At 46.0% G+C, this 23,844-nt stretch overlaps 1 protein-coding gene and 1 long non-coding RNA gene across 10 annotated transcripts in view; one reads left to right on the top strand and one right to left on the bottom strand.

Annotated features, from left to right (window-relative positions):
* Positions 1-23,844, bottom strand: part of RERE (arginine-glutamic acid dipeptide repeats) — a 416,989-nt gene that overhangs the window by 58,947 nt on the left and 334,198 nt on the right. The window contains exon 1 of one of the 9 annotated variants that reach the window (XM_040263348.1): positions 430-565. The exons of 6 other annotated variants lie outside the window; for them this stretch is intronic. In XM_040263348.1, coding sequence (XP_040119282.1) covers positions 430-558 — 129 coding nt within the window. In that variant the 5' untranslated portion in view covers positions 559-565. Of the gene's footprint in view, positions 1-131; positions 216-429; positions 566-23,844 lie in introns of those variants that run through there. 2 more of the 9 variants (XM_040263349.1, XM_040263353.1) reach the window with 2 other exon arrangements.
* Positions 480-8,360, top strand: LOC120880174. Its single transcript, XR_005724969.1, has 2 exons — positions 480-819; positions 5,161-8,360. It is a non-coding gene; the product is annotated as an uncharacterized LOC120880174 (long non-coding RNA).

Genomic DNA, 23,844 nt, shown 5'->3' on the forward strand with positions numbered 1-23,844 from the left:
GAGGCCGGAGCGGCGCGCAGAGCCCGGCGCGGCCGCGGGCGGCTGCAAAAGGCGGCCTGGATCGCCGCGCCGCCCGCCGGCCCGGCACTGGCCCCCGCCCCGAGGCTCCGCGCGGGGCCCCGGCGCCCTACCTCGGTTTCCTCCTTCCAAACCGCGGGATCCGACCCGGGCGGCGGAGCACGGAAACTTCCTACCCGCCGCGGCGGGCACGAGGAGAGGGCGCTCGGGGCCTCTCCCGGGCCGCTCAGTCCCTGGGCTTCCCCCGGGCGGGCCGAGTCAGCGGCGCACGCCCGTCGCCCCCCGAGCTGCGAAGCTGCGGGCTGGTCCCGAGGACTCCCGCGGTCCCTCCGGCCCAGGCGTTAGCCAGCACCTAGCAGAGCGCCGTTTCACAACTAAGTCACCGCGGAAGCTTCCCAGCCAATAAATCACCTGCCCACCGGGAGGAGCGTCCCTCCCACTCCCCGCGGTGGAGACCAGCCGGGCAAATTCAGCGAAGAGCCAGACTTGGCCTGCAAGACCGATCTGCAACCTCCTACTCCATTCCTGGAGGCTCTGCATTTTCAGATTTCACCCCTTTCTAAGATATGACTCATCACTGTCAGTTTTCAACATAATTCGTATAGTTCAAAAGGAACAATCTGTCAAGGCACAAGAAAGAAGCCAGCTCTTTTCTAGTCTGAAGAGTGACCCTTGTTTCTTGAAACAAGTGTCCTCCTCCTGCTCAGCACGCCTCCTGGGCTAAGTGCAGAGGATCTATCTCCTTTGGGATCCGGAGAGGAATGAGACTGCCTGCCCTCAAGAAGCCAGGCTGGCAAACAGGTAAACACATCAATCTCTGGGCCCCAAAGAGAAGCCACAGAGGAACAAAGGGCTGGAGGTGGGGCCAGGAGGAGGAAGCACTCACTCAGTGGGTGTTTTAGAGGAAGTGACAGGAAAAGCAGCAGCCTGCTCGGTGGGCTCCAGTGGGACTGCCAGCAGGGCACAGGGAACATTCTGGGAACTGCAAGGACGACAGGGTGTGCAAAATGCAGTGCCACAGATAAGGCCGAAGAGGCAGGAGAGGGCCAGGCTGCAGAGCCTTCTAGGCCAGGCTGAAGAGTTATGGTCCTCACTGTGAGGCCAGCAGAGACGTGCTGGCATGACTGTTCCATGAAAAGACTGGACAGCAAACTGTGCCAGGGGTGGGGTGGCCTGGGACGGGCCTTATGGACAGACTGGCTGCACTGCAGTTGGAGAGGCTGGTGAGGGAACCCAGTGTGAGCTGGGGATGACCCGAACTCAACCTCAGCCTTCGGAATTAACTTCTTAATCTACTTTCAGGAGTTGAGTATTTAGTGAGCACCTAACACTGGGAGGAACTTTTTAAATAACAACAAATAGGCAGTCATGGACCTTTATTCAAATGAATTCATTTTTAGCAGGTAAGATAAATGTGTGCAAGGTTATTAGATTAGAGAATGATCTGAGTCTCAGGGAAGCCAAGCATGAAGTAGTGAATGGCAGCTCACCGGTGCTGCAAGGAAGCCGAGAGGAGGGACAGACTGTCATAATCACTGAGGTCAGATCTCGAAGAGCAGAGCATTTGCTGGTGTGGAAGGGTGGGAAGGGCCTCCAGAAAAGACAGGGGCAGAGTGGGAAATGATAACAGACAGAGTCTACAGAAAGCTGAGGTGGGCTCTGGCATGAGAAAGGTGGCAGAATGGCAGGGTCATGCAATCTGAAGGAGGGCCTGAAGCCAGAGGACACACAACAGGTTCACTGGGAGAAGTCTGCCAAGCCAAGGAGCACCTGAGAAAGGCTGAATCTGGAAGAGCAGGGAAGGGGCTTCCACAAACTTGAGGTCAGACCCTAAGTCTTCTACTTGTTATAATCTCCTGAACATAGCTATTAAATACCTACTGTGTGCCCGGAGCCTCAGAGTCCTCATACCCTACAAGGAAGTACTGTTATCATCTCCATGTTACCAACAAGGAAGCTGAGGCACCGTCAGTTAAGCAGGGAGACCAAGGTCACCCAACTCCTCTGCAGTAAAGGCAGAATTCCAAACCTGGGCTCTGAAATCCATGCCCCACGTCACTGCCACAGTCTCGGTAAAGAGGGCTAAGGGTCTACAGAGAATCCATTTTCAGTCATGGCACCGTCATCTGTGACTCTGCCCTTCCTGTTTCTCCCGCAAATCAAACCTAGTCCTCACTGTTCTTCCAAAGAAAGGTCTTCCGTGCCCTCCTTTCCCACCCATACAAGCACCAGTCCCAGGCCAAACCCTTCCCCTTCTTTCCTATGTGCCAGTCTATGAATCCATCTCTCCCATCAGGCCACTTACGAGGCTCTGCCAAGGAACTGTCAAAACCACAGATTCCATCATGAGTCCTGTACCATCATGCCCTTGCACACTAAAACTAGCTCTTGGACCTCTTCAGGAAAGGAGGGATGTTTAACCGCTTAGACCTGCAGGTGCACCAGGACCCCGCCCCAGCCTACCTTACCACACAGACATCCACTAACGCCACCTGGCCAACGCTGCCATCATCCTAGTCTGAGCTCTGACTCTGCGGTACCTTTAATACTTCTCTCCACAGCCTACCTCCAGTTCACCTCAAACTTAAGCTCAAACCCCTCCCACTCCAAAATGAGACTTCCCCAACTATCCCCTATTCACCTGGCGTTTATTTGTCTAAAGGCTCCTATACTCATAGTCTATAAGCTCTGAAAAGACAGGAATCGAATCTTATACCACCGTGCCTCCCTAGGGCACCAGGCAGGTGGAACTCCCAAGTGTTTAATACACAAGTGAAACCATGAGATGACAGGGGCCTGAGCTAGGGTGATCATGGTGGAACCAGACTGTTCAGTGCCAAATGGTCCGTTTTGAACCCTGGTAACAGAGTTTTGATCTTATTGGTTCCATGACACCAAACTCTGCTCTTTTTCCTCATTTCCCCTTAACCCCAGCCCTACTCAGCCTCTAGAAATCCAAGTCTTCCCAAGGCTTTGTTTCAGGGCTCCTGTTCTCCAAACTCCCTCCCAATACGATTTCCACTGCTCCTTTGGCTCTAAATACCATCCAAGATTCTCACCACTGTTTCTAAGGCTAAATCTATGGTCCAAGCCCACGGGGAACACTTGTCTTATAGACATTTCAAACTAACTACTTCCAGAAATATGGATCTGACATCTGGTGGTAAACACAGACCACTGCTGTCAATGTATATCAAGCACTATGCTATCAAGTGCAAAGCACCATTGGCCCCACTTTTTTTAAAAAAAAAAGGAAGTAAAAGCTCTGTGCGGCCTGTACTGTTACTTCTCTATGGAAAGCCACAAGGCCTCAGAACTGACAAAACATCTGCTTCTCAGAGACCAGCCTTTACCTTGTGGTTTACCAGAAATGTAGAGTAGCCTTTAAAATCGAAACAAAGCCAACCCACTCAGAGCAGTCAATGATTAGAAGAGGTCAGTCAGTATGTTAAACAGGCTACTGACGCTGCAGTCTCCTTCCCTCTATTAACTCATCTCTCTGCAAATAAAGACCTCGAAGCTTTTGAGATTTGAATTTCATAATTAACGTGATCGACTTATAGGTGCTAGAGGCTTCTAAAGGAAAGTTCACAGACACAGTCTGCTTCTTAACAGCATTCTAGTAGTTGAGCTGAAATTCCACATTTCCAGTGCTTAAATTCAAGGTCTCGTCAACTGCCCTCATGAGTTACGTCCCTCTCCATTAGCTGTTCTGTCCCTGATGGAGAATAGATGCTGGAATGCTAAGATGTCAAAGGTGAAGGAGAACGAAGACTGTTCATTTAACAGGCAGGCGCTGTGGCTGGGTCACCGCCCCATGTGCCAGGCAGCCCTGCTTATTATGTGCCACAAGCTTGCAGTCCAGCCATTTACAGATCCATGAGCCGAGGTTCTTGGGCTGTTGGCCCTGATTTCTCTGGTGCTGTTTGTTTCCAGTCAACCTGGTATGTTCCTTCGGAGCACAGAGCAAGTCCTCTTCTATGTCTCAATCCTCAAAGCCAGATGAGATCCAAATATAAATACAGGTTTATTTATGGCAAGGAGTTTGTTCTTTGCTTTGTTTTACAACTAAGTTTGTGACTGTGTTTCAAGTTTGATTTTATATTATTTACTGAAATATATTTTGATGTGTATCATTCTGTTACAAGGTGTACAACAGGTTAATCTGATACGTTTATACACTGTGATATGAGGGCCATTGTATGATCATTAGCACTTCTATCATGTTACATAATTATTTACATTCCAGATTTTAGACACATTGCCACAGTTTTCTATTACTGAGCTGATATTTCATATCACCGTCAAAAGTTACTACATATAAGCTCTGGTTGTTATTTAGTTGCGTCCAACTCTTTTATGACCCCATGGACTGTAGCCCGCCAGGCTCCTCTGTCCATGGGGATTCTCCAGGCAAGAATATTGGAGTGGGTTGCCATGCCCTCCTCCAGGGGATCTTCCCAACCCAAGGATCAAACCCATGTCTCCTGCATTGTAGGCGGATTCTTTACCACTGAGCCGCCAGGTGGGGAAGCCCCCTTAAGTTCCTGACAGAGAACGTTTAATTATGGGCTTTTAAAAGAAGTGAGTTACCTGAACATAGTATTTAGTAATTGGGTTTTAGTAGAATCTGTAAGAGTTCTATTTCTCATTTTTGGTCGAATGGAAAGAACATGAGATTCAGACTTAGAAGCCCTAGATCTGGTCTGCTCCTCTGTTCTAGGGAGGAAATTATGACATGGCTGTTTAGGCACAGCCACTTTTGAAATGGAAGATACTTAATAGGGATAAACGTAATTGGGTCAAAATGCGATAATGTTCTCTCTTACGATAAAGGAACCAGTTCAAAAGTTCCGCTCATCACTGCTGAGCCTGCCCCAGGTCTGAGCCTCCCAAGCCCTGTGCCCACGGGTGACGACAGCCTCGCTGGCTGTCCAGATGCTGATCCCCCATGCGCAGGACTGGCCTAGGGCAGGCAGCGTCACTGTTCAATGTCAGGATGTGAGAAGGGTACAGATATACCACCCTATTCAACAATGATGGCAGCCAACAGCTGGCACTGTCTGAAGGGCTCTATAGGGACTCATTTAAGCATCACAATAGCCTTGCGAAGCAGGGGCTCCTAATATCTCCATTTTACAGATAAGGGGGAGAAAAACATGTCTGTCACCAAATCCTTGAACCAGGGGAGGAGGATCAAGGGTGACAAAAGTAAACCATCTGGAAACTTCAGGGATGGGGTGAAGCCTGAGAATGGAGTCCAAGAGAGGGTGTGGATCAGGAAGATGATGGCACCTGCTGCCTGCACTTGCATTTCAAGAATTTAAGTGCTTCCCATGGGTCTCTGAATGCACAGGTAAAGGCTATACTCTCCAAACTTAGTTTAGTCTTGTCTTGGTTTGTTCATCTTTTAAATTGGCCATAAAGATACTTGCCCTACCTATCTCCAAAAAATTCTTCTTAATATCAGATTGGATTGCACACAGAAGAGTACTGGGGGGATAAAGCCAAAGGATGAGGTGTGTGCTCATCTCCCCTGTGTGTGTATCCAACTCCCCATGCAGCTGGTCCCGGTTGCTGGACCTGACCTGTGTCTGTGGCAGAGAAAAGGAGCGATGCTACAGAAAGGGTAAAAGACAACTCCTCGGCATTAACCCCTGGCTGAGAGCTTTCAAAATTAACTCCTGCTGCTGAATTTTAACTAGTGCATCACAGTCAGAAACTCACTGGGACTTCTGAACAGCGACTTCTCCTCAGTCCTCTTATGTAACTGTTGGGAAAACACTGTAGGTATTAAAATGAGTCCCACTGTGAAGATGGCTCCTTCTCCTCTGCCCCGCTTTCTGCATAAAATTTTATGTTAATAACTTGCTGCTTCTCAGAGGGCTGAAGAGCAGGCAGATCTGCAAGTAAGCAAACCACAGTTCCCCCCAACAGAGAGACAAAAGTGTAGCGCACAAGCCAGGCAGGGGGAAGAAGAGGATGTCTACTGCTCTCCTGAAGGCAGAGAGCGGCCGAAGAAAACTGAAGATGGTCCCTAAATGTGGGCCTACATTAAGGAGGGGTAAGGGGAGAAAAGAGAACACTGATGCCTGGAAGAAATCAAAGCCTTCAAAACATCTGTAGTCCACAACACCTACCTGTGCATCAGTGGCTCTCACTGACCAACCACCAGATGAGAAGAACCTATTGAATTTCATCCATATCCTCCTGTCTGTTACAGGTTCCCATCACCCCAGACCTAAAACACACTTCCGGCTGGAGGCAGACAATTGATACTGCTTTGAATAGTGTCATTTGGGTTTTGGTTTAAAATATTTAAGACATCAGTGAAAGGATGACCGGAGTAAAGCAGGATGTTTTCAGTAAACAGCTGCAGAAGCAACGTGTCCTAGAGGAGACATGCCAGCCAGCCAGGTGGGCATTCCCAAGCTTTCTTGTATGCTGTTCCTGATTCCTGACTTTACTTCCTAAGTACATTCTGAATTTATACACAGTATTCCAGGATGACTAGTTAAGTCCCATTCAACTAATTATAGTTGAAAAACAGCAAATAGGACAATTTAAAATAATAACCACATTTTTACTGATTACTCTTAACTCTCTCTCGAGACCTGGCATTCTTCCTGAGCTCAGACTAGTACCCATGCTCTCTATTCCAAGTAACATCTTCCATTCTCTCAGGACATCACAGTCTCAACATGGAACTGGGGGCTCCCAGACTACATCCTCCTTGAAGTTTCTCAATACACTCTCCAACACAAGGGTCACTGAGTCCATGGCACAAATGAAGAAACTCAAGTTTTGGTATATATCCTGCCCTAATCCATAGCTAACAAGGAAGGGTAAAGTAAAGAGATAATAATTAGAAATAGGATTAATTACTTGGAATCTAGGTACAGAAAACATTTTCTTGTATGTCTATGTATCAGAGGAATTAAAAGGTATTTGTTGTTGTTCAGTCACTAAATTGTTGTATCTGACTCTTTGCAACCCCATGGACAGGGTATTATCTATCTTTTCTTAAAAAACAAGCAAACAAACAAAACCTCTGAAGGAAACTGTACATGTTAGCCCACAGGCTCCTCTGTCCATGGGATTTCCCAGGCATGAATACTAGAGTGGGCTGCCGTTTCATTCTCCAGGGGATCTTCCCAAGCCAGGGACTGAACGCAGATCTCCTGCACTGCAGGTGGATTTTTTTTTTTTTTTTACCATCCGAGCCACCAGGGAAGCCTGTATACCTAGACACACTTGCTCTCTGAAGCAAAAGTGTCAGAAACTGAATGTTGTATATCCATGTTAAAAATTTTCCCACCAAAATCCCTGGCTTGGAGTACATGGCTCTGCCACTAAATAACTACATCCCTGATTAGGTCACTAGGCCTCTTTCAGGCTTCTGTATGCTTGTGTGTAAGATGACTGTCAGGGCCTTGTACCACCCGTCTGTAAATTCTCAGAAGTGGATGCCTCAAGCTCTCCATCACTGGGAACTGCAGTCAAGCAGGCAGCCTCTCTCCTACTCAGAGACAGGAGGATGGCTAAAATTCTTCCAAAAAGAGACCCTATTAATGCATGATACATTGTCAACTGTCTTACCTGGAAACTGGATAATAAATGATCATTCTTGTCTTAAGTTGGGGTGATCTTTATTGTTGAGAGTAATTTGTTATGCAGCAGTAGGAAACCAATATGAGATTCATTACAAAAACCACTAAAAGCTTTAACCTCAATGGTAGTCAACTATTAATTAAATTAACCAGTAAACCATCTTCCAATTAGACTTCCTCATACAGTCCGCAGACCCTACAGTCCTATAACCTTCCGCTGTGTTAACACCTGAGCTATGTTAACATCTAGCTCACAATGCCATAGGACATGACATGACATGACAAGCTATGTAGGCTACTGAGTACACGAGGGAATCCCCAGCACCCTGAACATCCCGTGACACTCAGAGCAGGTGACCAGTATCACTGGCTGAATGACTGAACAAATGCAACTGGGAGGTGAGCTGGCTCGGCCTTCTTCCAAGGCTGTTTACTTTCCAGCTATTTGCCCTCCAGCTTGACTCCTGACCTGTGCTCACTGCTAAGTTTCTGACTCTCTAATTACTACTTACAGAATGATTTGACACCAACTTTCCTGTCCATTTAAATGCACAAGTCTCACTAGAGACAACCACACCATCCCACTCTGGGATGCTGGTTCAGCACCCAGAGGGGAATCCCACAGTGTCAAGCCCACAGTGTCCTTTTCAACATACCTCTGCTCAAAACCTTCCCAGCTGATCACAAATGTCAAAAAAAAAAAACAAAAAACAAAAAAAAAAACAACCAAAGTCACTCCTTGGAGAAGGGAATGGCAACCCACTCCAGTTTTTTCACCTGGGAAATCCCATGGACAGAACAGCCTGGAAGACTACAGTCCATGAGTTGGCAAAAGAGTTGGACACGACTTAGCAACTAAACAATGACAACAATATTCAAACAATAGAAAGGAATGAAATACTGATACATACTACAACATGGATGAACCTTGAAAGCATCAGGCCAAGTGAAAAAAAAAATCAAATATATGATTCTATTTAAATGAGACATGCAGAATGGGCAAACATAGAGAGAGAAAGGAGATTACTGGTTGCTAAGAGGTAGAGTCCTGGGAGGACTGGGGAGTGATTTCTAAAACTACAAGGATTCCTTTAGAGCTGCTGAAAATGTTCTAAATTAGATTCTGGTGATGGATGCACAACTCTGTGAATGTGTTAGAAACCACAGAGTTGTCCATTTAAAATGAGTGAATTGTAAGGTATGTGAATTATATCTCAATAAAGCTATTACCAAAAAAAAAAAAAAAAGGTCACTCCATTTTTCATTCAAAGACCACACGCCCAACAGGAAAAGAACCTCATGTTTGGTTTACACAGCTACTGTGCCCATGAGCAAAGGCCACTGAGCCATCCTGCTCTCTGCCTACGTGACCCCTTGAGTCTAGATGATAACGCTGAGTAGCTGAAGTCCTTTTATTACTGTGGGCCTAACAAAGCATCGCCACAGGGTGAATATCAGAGCAGCACGCTTCAATGCACTTTCTAGTCAAATGAGAACTGGCTAGTTAAGCAGCAGCATTAACAGATGTAGAAATACCGCCAGCTAAATACCTCTCACCAATTATGGCTGCCCAGCTACACCCATATTAAAAATAACCCAACATGAAGAACAAACCCAAAGAGGCATTAGCGACTCCTTCCTCCCTACCTTATCACCGTACTGCCCACACAAATGTCCTTGTCAGGTGGCTCATAAATAGTAAGTCCCTAAAAAGTTCACCTTCTTTAACAAAGTAGATCTCAACACGGCAGGAAAGATGATTCAACTGAAGAAAGGAATGTGGCTTGTCTACAAGTCACAGGAGAACAAAGAAGTAGAGCCTTTGCAAAAGTCATAATGAAAGGCATTTAGATCAATGGCTGCCCAATAAAAACTGAATGTGAGCCACACGAAAGCCAAGTACGTAACTGTCATTTTCTAATAGCCATATTTCAAAAAAGAAACATGTAAAATAATAAATTTTAACACAATATGTCCAAAACATTATCATTTCAATGTGTAATCAATATACAAATGACTGATGGAATATTTTACATTCTCTTTTTCTTACTTGGTCTGTGAAATTTAGTGTGTGTTTTACACTAACAGCACCAACTTGGGCTAGTACATTTCAAGTACTCAAAGGTCACCCGCAGTCTGAGCCTCCAATGGTCTCTCCTCCCTTTCGATAAAACATTAAAGCGCCTAAAGCATTAGAGTTTTCTACTAGGGAGGTAAAATAAATATATTGTTAGGGAGGTAAAATAAATATATTGTTAGGATTATGGTCAATGATATCATACAGTCCTAAATGACGTGAAATCATACTGGCCTCTTATCTCAAATTTTGTGAAATATGTCTTCCAGAAGAACTCAATCAAATCCAGAAGCTGTAACAACACACCTCTGCCCAACTCCCACACAGACGAAACTGAGGCCCTATCTGGCTCCAGGGCCATGGAGGCAGCTCCTGGACTTTGTCTCCCTTTCTCTGTAACATGACAAGGGCTGGGATTCCGTATTTAACTTCGGTCACTTTAAATGCTCTCCAAATCGGGAGGAAAATCAAGTATCCTTTAGGAAATGCATGGGATGGAGGAGGAAAGGAAGTGTATTTCAATCACAAAAGGCAAAACTCCTCAACGGGCAGATCCCCGTCGACCAGTCTAGGACAGGCACCTTCTGGTCTCATACCATCCCCTGAGGGTAGCCTGTCACAAGACAGGCATCAAGAGAGGGTCCCACACCAGGGCTGCTCTGTTGGTTTTTTGTTTAGAACAGTGCTGCCATGACACCTCACTCTCGCTGCAAATACTGCTGTTAAGGGAGTGTGAACACAGCTGTGTGTAAATTACACACACAGATTTAATCCGTGTATTTACAAGGAATGTGTGTATGTGAGTGTGTGTGCGTGTGCCTGTGCCCATGTGTGCACTCGGTCGCACCTGACTCTTTGCAACCCCATGGACTGCAGCCTGCCAGGCTCCTTTGTCCATGGGATTTCCCAAACAAGAATACTGGAGTGGGCAGCCCTTTCCTACTCCAGGGGATCTTCCTGACCCAGGCCTCAAACCCAGGTCTCCTGTCTCCTGCATTAGCAGGCAGATTCTTTAACACTGCGCCACCTGGGAAGCCCCATTTACATGGAACACAAACACACTAATAGTACATTTACATACACAGTTGGGTACACAGGGCTGTAAACAGTAAGGTTTGAGTTCCAAAGTTTCCTTAAAATCTTACAAAAAGAAATACTTAGGGAATGCTTAGCCTGCTAAATCAGGCTGAGGCTCTTCTGTCCCCTCCCCCATGCAGTCTGCCCCTCCCCCCATATTCTTCACTGGCAACGCTGCTGCTGCTAAGTCGCATCAGTCCTGTCGACTCTGTGCAACCCCACAGACGGCAGCCCACCAGGCTCCTCTGTCCCTGGGATTCTCCAGGCAAGAACACTGGAGTGAGATGCCATTTCCTTCTCCATTCACTTGCAATACTGGAAAGTATTTGAGACTTTATGAAGGAGAACCATCAAAAAGAGCTCTAACACTCACTTCTAAAGCAAACATTAATCAACATGAGATAATTTTCTAACCTACAAAGTTAGAAATGAGGGGGAAGGGGCAAAGAAGGTGAAAGCAGGAAGCCCCTCAAGTTCAGAACTGACTTGTCCTACACCATCAGCTTCCCCTGGTGTGGATTACTTCCACACCTGGGAAGAGGAGGACAAATCTAAGGACCCACCAACACACCAGACACTGATGCAGGGTCTTGGGAGTTTTCGGCTAATGTTGAAAAAATAAGAAGCAGAGCGATCCACATTTTATGCTCACCGCATTAAATGAGAAGACAGACAATACAGACACAGGCATCAGGCAAGGTGGGCTCTGGTTCCAAGCCTGATTCTATCAAGGCTTCACAGATGACCCCTGGGCAGGCGGCGAACATTGCCTGGGCTGGGTTTCTCATGGTAGAATGACATCCCAAGTATCCTAATTTATGCCCCCTGCCCCCCTCCAAAGTGTTAATTGTAAAATGTTCGGTGCTGCAGTACAATAAAAGAAAGCAAAGGGTAATAGTGCAACTAAATAAAAATATCATCCTATACACATGCTGACACAGAATGACAAGTTCACTACAGGCCTTAATTTTATGCTTAAAAATTTTTACAACTAAACCTTCCAACTGATATTTTTTTCTTTTATATTTTTTCTTGATGTGGTTTGTATAAACCCCTGGTTTAAAAAAGAAGAAAGAAAAAAAAATAAGATCCATTTCTGAGGCTTGGGTTTACTGTTCTTCCTGTTCCACCAATAAATCATCTCCCAGTCTGGGCTTGGAAAAGCACTGGCCACGGTTTGATTGCTCCAGCCCCAGGTTGCCAGGCAACCAACACAAGGGGGAAGTCTGAGAACTGCTGACAGATAGCCAAGTGGCTGAAACAACAGACTTCTCTCTGTCAAAAATGTGTTTCAGAGGGCCACTTCCCCACCTCTGCTCTCTGCTAAACACTACACGATTGTAAAATCAAAATCAAAAGGCCACTGTAATAAAAACACACTTCCTGCTCAATTACTAATTGTTAAAAAGTGGTGGGGAGGTCCAGATCACACAGTGTATGGCAACAGAAATGTGATACTGTAAATGAGATAAAGTCAGCAGCATGTAAGAACCCTGACCTAAATACGGCTCTGCAGCTTCCAGTCAGGGGACCTGGTGCGTGGAGCAAATCAGCTGGTGCAGAAAGCTCCGGGAAGAAAATAATGAATGTTGAGAAGTTAAAACAAACAAACCAAACAATAACTAAGCAGTCACAGGCTCACATTACTTAATAATAAAACCAAGAGCATTCTCAATTGTTGTGAAACACAGTCCGGAGATGACAAGTTTTCCCTCTCACATGGATTTCTCACTGTGGAATAGGGAGGGCAAGGAAGGCCAGTGACCCTCGAGAACCACGCTCCCTGGTGGCTGGGCTGGGAGGGTTGGTGGTGATTCCCTAATGCTGGACTGTAAGCTGACTTACTGGAGAAGGAAATGGCAACCCACTCCCGTACTCTTGCCTGGAAAATCCCATGGATGGAGGAGCCTGGTAGGCTACAATCCGTGGGGTCTCGAAGAGTCAGACATGACTGAGCAACTTCAATTTCACTTTTCACTTTCATGCATTGGAGAAGCAAATGGCAACCCACTCCAGTGTTCTTGCCTGGAGAATCCCAGGGACCAGGGAGCCTGGTGGGCTGCGATCTATGGGGTCACACAGAGTTGGACACAACTGAAGCGACTTAGCAGCAGCAGCAGCAGCAGCAAGCTGACTTACAGTGCCTGAGGATATAGCTGTCCCTCAGCATCCTAAGAGGACTGGTTCCTGAACCCTCCAGGATATCAAGTTCCTCAGATACTCGAGTCTCTTATAGAAAACGGCCTATAACATATGCATGTCCTCCCCTATACTTTAAATCATCTCCAGATTACTTGTAATACAATATAAGTGCTATGTTAACAGTTGCTAGTGTGCAGAAAATTCAAGTTTGCTTTTTGGAAGTTGTTTGGAATTTTTTTCCCCTGAGTATTTTTTATCTACAGTTGGCTGAACCCACTGATGCACAACCGGCAGGTGTGGAAGGCTGACTGTACCAGGTCTGAATCTGAAAGTCTAATGCAACATGGTAAACATCTATGGGGCAGGATCAACTCAGTCACCTCACATCACAGTCCCACTGAAAACTCTGCATCATCCAGAACTCTTCGGGAACTGACTAATCCAGTGTTTGGAGAAGGTCAGCACTCAGAACACAGCTCTTCATCTTTTTTGTGCCATGGATCCTGCTGGCAGTCTGGTAAAGGCTAACCTCTTAAAAAACAGTTTTAAAATGCCTAAAATAAAGTGAGGGCTTCCCTGGTGGCTCCAGCAGTATAGAATTGCCTGCCAATGCAGGAGACATGGGTTCACTCCCTGGGGCGGGACAATCCCTTGAAGGGGGACCCATTGCAGTATTCTTGCCTGCGAAATCCCATGGACAGAAGAGCCTGGCAGTCTGTAGTCCATGGATTCACAAAAACAATCAGATGCAACTTAAGGACTAAACAACAACAACAAATAAAGTGATATTACAATGGAAACATTATCAAAACACTAAAAATGCAAATATACATATATTATTTAATAATATTAAACAAGAACTCACAGAGAATTTTTATTTTTGTCAAGTTTTTTGGGGGAACAGGGGTGATGTTTTGTTTTATACTATGAGCTCAGATTATAAACTCTTGGAGAGCAAAGACAGTAATTTATTCATCGCTACATCACCAAGCAATGTGTAGCCTGGTTTCCTGCCCAAAGTTGACCAATGGATGGCTCCCAGGGTGGCCCTCACCACAAGGTCAACCCAGATCCTATGGGGGCCTGATTCCATGGGTTATCCCACTGCCCAGAAGTGGGCCTGGCAAGCAAGATTCGTATGTAAGCCTATAGCTTACAAACCAGCGTATATAGACACCAAAGACTTTTTCCCCCTAATTTTATTATTTATTCACTGGCTGCACTGTGCAGCCAACCAAGGATTGAACCTGCATCCTCTGCACTGGAAGCGTGGAGTCTTCACCACTTGACCACCAGGGAAGTCCCCCCAAGACACTCTAATGGGTATGTGGATTCAGTTTTAAGTGGATTCATTTCCAGAACTTCAACTTTCATATATCTTCTTTCCTAAAATTCATCTGCCTGAGAATACACCCTTGTGGGCAAGATACAACTCTCCTCTCCTGTCTCCTCCTTCACAATCATCTTCCTCTCACTTCACCACAAAGGCCTCCCTCTCTCCCATCCAAATGGCCAAGAGGCAACAGTGCTTCATGCACGAACTCCGGGCTCTGAACAGAGGGTCAATTCAAGATACCATGAGCAACGCCGAGGTCACAACTGGAAGCCTCATGCAGGTCAGGTACTTTCCAGCAGAAGCTCACGGAGGTGTCATCTGGCACATCAATGAAAATCATGTCTGATGATAAATTATAGTTTTTTATTATGGAAGGAATTCAATAAATGAGTGACAAAGCTATCGATCCTATTTATGTAAACAAGGTTTCTGAGCACTTACAAATAAGTGAGGAATAGAATAACATGATGCAGAATACGGTCTCATCCCAACAATAAGTAATATTCATATAAAAACTAATGTGTTTAAAGAACTGAGTTATTTAATTTCCAACAAACATTAAGCAGAAACTAAAACTTTTATCAACTAATATCTTGTTGTTTTGATCAACTGTGCACTTATAATTATTACAACATAATCAGAGAGGATTTTCTTTCAACACTTAGAGCTTTATTGCTAAAGAAAATAACAGCACACACATTTCTGTCTTCGGGAGTATGAAAAGGTGATCTGACAACACACTCTCAAGCACAAAATGCTTTACATCAAGAAGCAGACTGGAAAATTACTAGTTATAGGTTTAATGTGAAGAAAGATAAACTGTCAGATATTACTGCTAAAAAAGGAGCCCATTCATATATTTTTTAAAATATATGATAAAATATATGAATAATGGTTATAAATAATGATAGCATTCAAATGCAGTGGATATATTTAAAAGAGCGATGGGACAATCTTATTTCCAAATGTCAGTATTTATGATATGTAAGAAATCCCATGCTTATGATGAAGAGTACATGCGAACTTAAACTAGGGAGGGAGTATATGACTTTTTAAGCAAAGCTTTTTCAGGGGCTTTATGGGGAAATTTTTTCTTACTTTGCACCTAAAAGAAAGACCAGAATTCTTCGGGTACCAGGCATATGCCACATCTCAACTAGGTTTATCAGACTGGTTTTACCTCACAGAATCGAGTGTTTCTAGGGTTATTAGAAACACTTTCTAGAACCCAGAGATATGGCACCACTGAAGACCCTACACTATGTGACTGTTGTTCCCCTGAGGTTAAGGCCCTTCTTTCTCTGAATTCCAAAACTGCTATGGCACTCCTCTGTTTAGGAGAATAAAGAGTTCAGACTCCTCAGTGCTCAATTAAGAGTGCTCAGGGACCTCTGTTTTATCATTTGGGCCTCAGACCCCACCAGACACAAGCACCTTAGTTAAAGGTTGTATTAAAGTGGATTCTGAGGTTTCATTTCAGCTCAGGGGGAACACAGTGCCGTGTTAAACAACGTCTATGAGAAATGCAGGGAGAAGGAAGGGGCGGTCCCTGAGCGGCCCCTGCCTCAACGGAAGCCAGGCCCCCGCTGCTCCTGAACATGCCCTGCCCTCTCCCGCGTCTGCATCTCCAGCCATGAAGGGATCCTGGGCAATGTTGCCATGAAGCTACTCTGGGGCTGGACTACAAGGTTGGGATTTCTGAGCATCTTAACTGACCACTGGTGGGACCCTGAACACATTTTCACCACTGCACGCCCATGTTCTGTCACCTTCCTTCGTTCTTCCATCGTTCTGTGTACCCCACGACAGAACTTCCCACGTTCCGCCTGGCACAAGGCTCTAGGCACCCACGTCCATCACTGAATTTCTCTCCATGCAGTGGGGAGGTCTTGTGGGGCCATCTGGCAGAGTCTTTTGCACGTACAAGTCAGGCATTTTGTTTCTTCAATGACAAATTCTATTATCGGCACCTAAGCCTTTCAGGGCCAGAAGAGCTCTAATTATTTAGTTAATACTTGATTTTTCAAAAGAAAATCAATGAATCTCCAAAGAATGAAAACTGGTTCCAGGTACAGACTCAACCAGAAATAGGCAGGCTTACCCACACTAATGCTTTTTCCCACCAAACTTTAATGATGTCGCAAGTGGGTGGTTTTCTTTAGACAGATGGGGAGTCATCTGAGAATAGTAGAAGTGATGGGAAGGGGTAGGAAAAAAATAAAGAGGAGAAACTAGAATTTCTTGGTTTTCTTCAAATTGTGAGCCAAAACACACACACACACAGAACACAATGACAGTGAGCATTGAGACAGAATCTCTCCCACCAGCAGCGGATTTCTTTTCCTGGTTAACCTGAGGACAGCTTGAAGACCTGGGGTTGGCTTTCATGGCCTCTGTCCCACTGCCTTGACCATGGTAGGGTGTGGGGGGGGGGGGGGGGGGGCCAACCTTCCACTGTTCATGATGGTGAACAGAGGGGAAGAAACTCTTGTGGTCTAACAAGAGGATGAAAGAGATGTTCTCCATGATGAGGAAATGAATCCTTTACTTATTAAGCTCCCTCATGCATTTTTTTCTTTTAATGTCTGTTTGATAAAAATACATCATACCAAGGAGCCATCAAAGAAAAAAACTACAGTGAAATGTGACAGGAACTCCAGAGGCTGGATGGAGCCGTATGTTGGGTTTAGCCACAGCCTCTCCCCTATTTCCCCTCCCAGCCACAGAGAGCATTCAACCAAAGCGGGCAGAAGATCACCAGGGGAAGTTTCAACAAGCACCAGACCCTTGTCGTCTAGTCTTTCCCCTAATCCAAAGTCATGAGTAAAGGTTTACAGAATCTTTTTGGCACGTGAAAATACTCTATTATGTCCCCCATAACAGAATATGCACATCTCTACATGACAAACACATGGACTTCACGTGACAAACACATGAACTTCAAGCAGACGACCTGACTCTTGCTTTTGTAGCAAAGTTCCCACTTCTCCTTTCACCAAAACTCAGTCTGTCCTAAGCTCAACGAAAGATCCTGAGTCCTGAGGGTATTTATGTAGTTCTGACAAGGAACAGTTTACGGGCAATTGAGACACGACCCCGAAGATCACCAGATGGGGAACAAGTAACATGAATTATTAGAAAAGCACCTATCGCTCTTCCTGAACTGACCTGAGCTCTCATGGGCGTGGTCTGCCCAGACTTGCTCAGCAGAAGGTGCTTCGGAACAGGAAGCACTGCTTCCCTGAAGAAGGCAGAGCCTGGGTGCCACTCGTGTGCTGTCTTCACAGCATCTACCCAAATCGCCTTCCTGGCGTTCATTTATTTGTCTCTGTTTCCCGCCCAGAATGTAAGTGCCGTGAGAACAGTGTCCACTGCTAACTTCTATCTGAAGAACTTAGGGCCTTGTGCACAGTTCAATGAACAATATTTGTTGAGCGACCAAGGAAACAAACAGCGCCACATATTCTGAAGCCAACAATCCATCCTGTGGTCTTACATTCTAGATATTTTTCTAGTCATAGAATCCTGCCTGGTCACTACCTGCCTCCATCTTCAAGCTCTATGTATTAATCCAGCTCAGCTCAACCTACCACCGGCTGAGCCTCACCGCCGAGGAAGCCAGTGTGAGACGTGCACTGCCCCTTAGGAAGCACATCACTCAGCAGACCAGCGCTCGGGGGCTACCTCTCAGTCTCCCCAGCACCATCACCCACAGCACACGCTTCCTTCCCACCTCTTCCCCATTACTCTCCTCCCAACCCCTACCTCTGGCTTGGGACATCTCACCCCAGCATCCCCCAACTGGTTCTTTATATCCTAGAGAGTTACTGTCTCTCCCCCGCTCCCATCCTCCAAGTGCCCTAACCCCCAATTCCCCCCTTCATCAGCATCTTCACACAGGGTGCACACAGCATCATCCTCCCTGCTCCAGTGACAGGGCCAGCAGCTGGGTTCTACGTGTGTTCCTTAACTCCAGCAAAGACAAGCCCGTCTCAGAGCATCATCCACAACCTTTATCCTCATCACATCAACCAACCAAGCCAGCCTCTCGCTTCCTATTAGCGAGCCGATACCCAGCTAAAAGGACCTTTCTCTACCCTGCCTTCTGACAGCGCTCTCAGGAACGTGAAAAACCTTGCCCAGAGCTGCTCGCAGCCACAATTCCTGGTGCCCCCTCCTATCTTCCAACCTAGCCATCCACTTATGACTGGACATCTGTGAAAACATCTAAGAGATAAAACCAGAAAATTTCTTTTCTTTACTAGTGCACAGTCACTGTGAATCCCATGAAAGCCTCTTCTCCTTGACTTGTGACCTCCAGCCCTTCAACTCCACTGCCACTTCTGCCCTGGTTCCCTGAGTTCTGGATCCGGATTGGACTAACAGTTACTCCAGCAACACCATCAACACTGCTACACATGCCTCCGCATCCTGGACCAACTTTCTACCCAATCTTCCAATTAACTTATGTCAAGGTCAACCCCAGCCCTATCACTGCCCACATTAAAAAATACGTAACCATTCCTCATATCCTACCAAATCAAACATAATGGTTAACAACAAATGAAACAGGACACAAATCTTCCTCCTGCCTTTCGAACTATTCCTTTCCTGACTCTGTACTAAGTGGCTCCATCACTTTGTCCAGTCTTCTGCACCTCAACATAAAAATTCCCTGTCTCTTCTCTTGCTGCACTGGCTCCCCTGGCAACCTCAGCAGATCCTGGCCCTGCCACTTGCTAGCTCTGTGATCCTCAGCAAGCTAATTAACCTCTTCAAGTTCAGTTTCCTTAACTATGACCCCCTCTGTAAATGAGAAAGTTGTTCTAACTTTAGACCTCCATACCTAACTGTGACACCCACCTGTATCTTTTACAAAAACTTCAAATTCAACATAAACTCTCTTCCCCTCCCCGAAGCAACTACTCTTGATTGCAGGGTTTTATCAGCTGTACCAGCAGCCTCCTCCCTTGCACCAAAACACAATGTTTGAACAGCGTCTCTCAACTTTTTCCTTGCTCCCTATTTCCAATCAGCTGGGCTTCTCCAGAGAGGCCAAGCAGTGTAGCAGGTGAGGAGCTGGACTCGGGCACCACAAGGCTGGGCTGGCAAAGCAGGCTCTATGAACTGTGCTGTGACCTCAGGAAAGTTCTCCCTCCTGGCAGTGACCCAGCTTCTCCATGTGCAGAATGTCCACAAATGAGTCACCTCATGCCACGTTCTCGGCACAGCACCTGGCACATAACAAAGGTCTTACTATAGCTCCTCGGGCTTCTTTTAATCCCCGCTCTTGCTTCTCACGGCCTCCACCTCAGTCTTTCTCAATCTCGGCTGCAGAGCAGAACCCCAGCACCCTAGCTATATCCCAGGGGGAAGTAAAATCTGAGTCTCTGGGGCAGACCCATGTCTCGTGTGTGTGTGTGTGTGTGTCTGTGTGTGTGTGTGTCTGTGTGATAAACTTTCCTGTGTGGTTCCAGTGTGCAACCAAGGTTGAGCACCACTGCTATAAACTCAGAGCTCTCAAAATCTTTCACCAGGACTGTAGTCTTCACCCAGTCTTGTGGTTCTCAGGGCTGAGAATATGGGCACCTGGATCCCACCTCAGACAGAGACTCTGACTCAGAGCGCAGTCTGGGCACTGGGACGTTTCAAGTTCTCCGGGTGATGCTAAGTCTCAGAACCACGACTCCCTCTCTACCACTTCCCTCTCTACCACCAGTCCCTGTCACTGCCAGATGAATTTTCAGTGACGGTCCCAGTCCTGCCATTCCCCACACTCAAATATACGTAATTATTCCTTATTACTATTAAATTCAACACAAACTTCTCTTCCCATAAAGAGTGGATGGCTTCAAGTCAGCCATCTTATCCTCAACCACCTACAGCATCCTTCAACTGGGCAACCAGCTACTGACCAGCCACCCACATTCTTTAAACCTTTGTTCTTCCATTAAGATCTAGGGTGTCCGCCTGCTGAAACCCCATCTATACTTCAAGGTGCCTCCTCCTCAGAGCCTCACCCAATCTCCCTGCTGGAAAACAGAGCAGATTGGGTTCACCCCTTGGTCTTCCATGGACCCAGCTCACAGTATTAGGAGGATGTGAGGCACTAGAAGCGGGCGTTCACTGTGGGCCTGCTGTCTCCTCTCTGGTGCCTGTGGCGACAACGTCCAACTCAAGTGCCCATTTATACCCACGGCCAGGATCAGTCAAGGATGCCACACTGCCAGGCAATTATCAAGGTGAGTGGTGCCTCCTGCAGAGATCTCAGCAGTTAAAGAACAGATGACGTTTATTTGTCTAAAGTCCCCAAGAAGTTCCCCTCCTGTCAGATAAAGAAATCAATACCATTTAAAAATTTTATTTCTAAAAATCTCAGCTAACTACAAAACACATTGCTTAACAGTAAACAGAGGATGAAGGGGTCTCACCAGTACTCAGCAGGGCCTTGCACAGAGCAGATATGGAAATGCAGCGGAATTCAATTTGATAGAAGGTGAAAAAGAAGCCCTTTGTCTTTCCTATTCCCTATATAATATTATCTAAGGAATATCTAAAGTTGGTTACCCAGACACTGATGATGATGACATTTGATTTGGGGCTCTAAGAACCCTTTTGAATTCATCAGAAGGAAAGGGCCTCTCCCATACATGCATGTCCTCATAACAATGGAATCTTCCACTGCCTAAAATTATTCCAAACCAGCTTAGGATAACATAGTGCGATGCTTAACAACTGAATGATCCCTCTGAAAATTAGCCTAAAAGCAAGAAAACAGATCCCTGGAATGTTTGACACGGGGTTTTAAAGAAAGTTGAGAGGAGGAGACAGAACAAGAGAAGAACGAAAAATGTGAGCTGATTACAAAGTCAGAGCTCTAATGAGGAAAACAAACCACTCAGGTCAGGCTGCTCTGGGCTCAAAAACTTGGGAAGCTGACAAAGAAGCTGGGCTGTCCTTGAGGATGATCTGAAAGTATCTTCTAACTTTTATTACTGCTAAAGACTGGAGAACGTCATTTCCAAGCACTGGAAGGAAGGTACCAAGTACGCAGAGTCCACCCCATTCCTTAAGCAGCTTCAGGAGTCTGAACAGCTTCGTCTGATGCCATCAAGGGGCCCAGATGGTGTTCTGCTGGGGACACAGGGGAGCACAGAGCCCAGGGCTTTCCACAAGCAAAGCTTTTTGACTTGTAGGTAAATGTCATATGGGTCTGGGGTCCAGGTCAATTGGTTCCCTTACTAAAGACCATAGTCAAATTCATTTTCTAAAATTTTCTTTTCAAAAATAGATAACCGAAACTCTTTAGCTCTGTTACCCGAAAATTGAGAGGCCCGGACAGAAAAAGAAAATGGCTAATTTACGCTAATAGTGCCTGTTTGGAAAGCAGCTTACTAGTAAATGTGACACCTCCACAGACTCCAACACCAGAGGCTCCCAGAGAAGACTCGGGGCTGTTTAGAGGAGGAGGGAGACTGAAGCAATGTGAAGCAGAGCCACTGAACACAGATCAGACTTTCCTCCCACTCTAGCAGAGCACATAATACTCATTACTGTGCATCTCTGTAGTCTAGAAGGTTCTCCTTTATTATTGCTGATGGGAAAGATTAGGAAAAAAATAAATGCATAATCAAAACCTACAAATTAGCTGCAAGGGGAAACCTAGAACCCTTAGTACTAAGAAGACGCGTGAGTACGCAGGTGTCCACCTTTTCATATTTCTTAACCAGAGATGATTTAGAAAAAATATCTGCCCATGTTTTCCTGGAAGTAAAAGGCTGGAAGTGGGCAGTAGCCCGAGACTGGCATCAGATCCAGTTTCCGGTTACACAAACCTGTCAGCCATCACAAAGTTCCTCCTCCTATTTCTCAGATAAGAAAACTAAGACCCAAGTGGAGACCCAACGTCCTTGTGGTCACCAGTCTGAGGACTGTCACCTGGGCCTTCTGCTCTTGGGCCAGCATCTTCTCCAAAACCACCAGGCCTCCTCCTGCCTGTGCCCCCACCTCCACTCATAGTGAGTGTCCAGAGAGGAGGGGGAACGGCCACCCTGAGCTTCCACCTCCCCCAGCATCCAGGGTCTGTCTCGGTCATGCTCACGGTGCCCTGGGAGCACATGGGACAACACAGCAAAGCAGCAGTAACTCTCCGTGTCCAAGGTATCCTCCTCCTGTTTGTACGTCGGAGATCTTCCTAGTTCTGCAGGGTCGTAATTTCTGACCATTTAATAAAATGATCCAGAATGACATGGTAAAAAAACAAAACAGGCTCTAGGCACAGATTTTAAATATTGAATGCAATGTTGGTAGGCTTTCAGCCCTCAGGCCACATGATGTAATTTCAGTCATTTAGCAGGATTCTCTGACTCAGCGGTTCTTTCTCACTTGCATCTTTCTCTGCCTCCTCCTCCTCATGGGTTCTGTGGTGTATCAACTTGACAGTTCTGTTTCCTACTGCTGGGATCAATTACATGGAGTCTAGCTCTCTAGCAAGGGGAAAAAAACACTCCTAAAGTACTGAAATAGTGGGAGCACACCTGAGGTTTAGAGGAATCCTGAGAGGAAAACTATTTTACCCATATCTCACATCTTTGTGATTATAAAACAAGACTGCCCAAGACACAGAGTTCTGAGGGCAGGTGGGTTAGTCCAAGTGGTTAGATGAATACTGGGCAGTGCCCTTCTCTCCCTCTGTCACTCGCTCACAGCAGAATGTTGCAACCACACGTGTCAGTAAGTATTAAGTGATGCAAGGAACAGGCTCTTAAAATCAGAGTCTATAAAATTAGAAAACAATTGCTTCTTGGTAGGAAAGCTATGACAAACCTAAAGAGTGTGTTAAAAAGCAAAGACATCACTTTGCCGACAGAGGTCCGTATAGTCAAACCTATGTACAGTAGTCATGTATAGATGTGAGAGCTGGATGATAAAGAAGGCAAAGCACTGAAGAACTGATGCTTTCAAACTGTGGTGCTGGAGAAGATTCTTGAGAGTCCCTTGGAAAGCAAGGAGATCAAATCAGTCAATCCTAAAGGAAATCAACCCTGAATACTCACTGGAAGGACTGATGCTGAAGCTGAAGCTCCAATACTTTGGCTGCCTGATTTGAACCAGCTGACTCACTGGAAAAGACCCTGATGCTGGGAAAGATTGAAGGCAGAAGGAGAAGGCGGCAACAGAGGATGAGATGGTTAGATGGCATCACTGATTCAATGGAAATGAACTTAGGCAAACTCTGGGAGATGGTGAGGGACAAAGAAGCCTGGAGTGCTGCAGTCCATGGGGTCACCAAAAGTTGGACACGACTTGGTGACTGAACAACAAGAAAATAAAACAACAGACAACTGGAAGGAGTTGGCTGCTCCTTCCAAGGGAAGCTACCAAGGAGAAAAGAGCAGGGAAGTGTCCACGTAACACTGCTGGAGTGTGAAGATGCTCTGGCCTCACGCTGGATGACTGAGAAGTCCTCCCTGACTGCATTCAGTGTCAGGGGCCAGCTCCACTGAAGTGGTCTGAGGATCTGGGGACTTGGGGGTGGGGAGCATCCTCTACTATTCAACCCAGTCAAACAATGTTTTCTGATG

The sequence above is a fragment of the Oryx dammah genome, unplaced genomic scaffold (genome assembly GCF_014754425.2).
Source record: "Oryx dammah isolate SB20612 unplaced genomic scaffold, SCBI_Odam_1.1 HiC_scaffold_21, whole genome shotgun sequence".
NCBI classification, from domain to species: Eukaryota; Metazoa; Chordata; class Mammalia; order Artiodactyla; family Bovidae; genus Oryx; species Oryx dammah.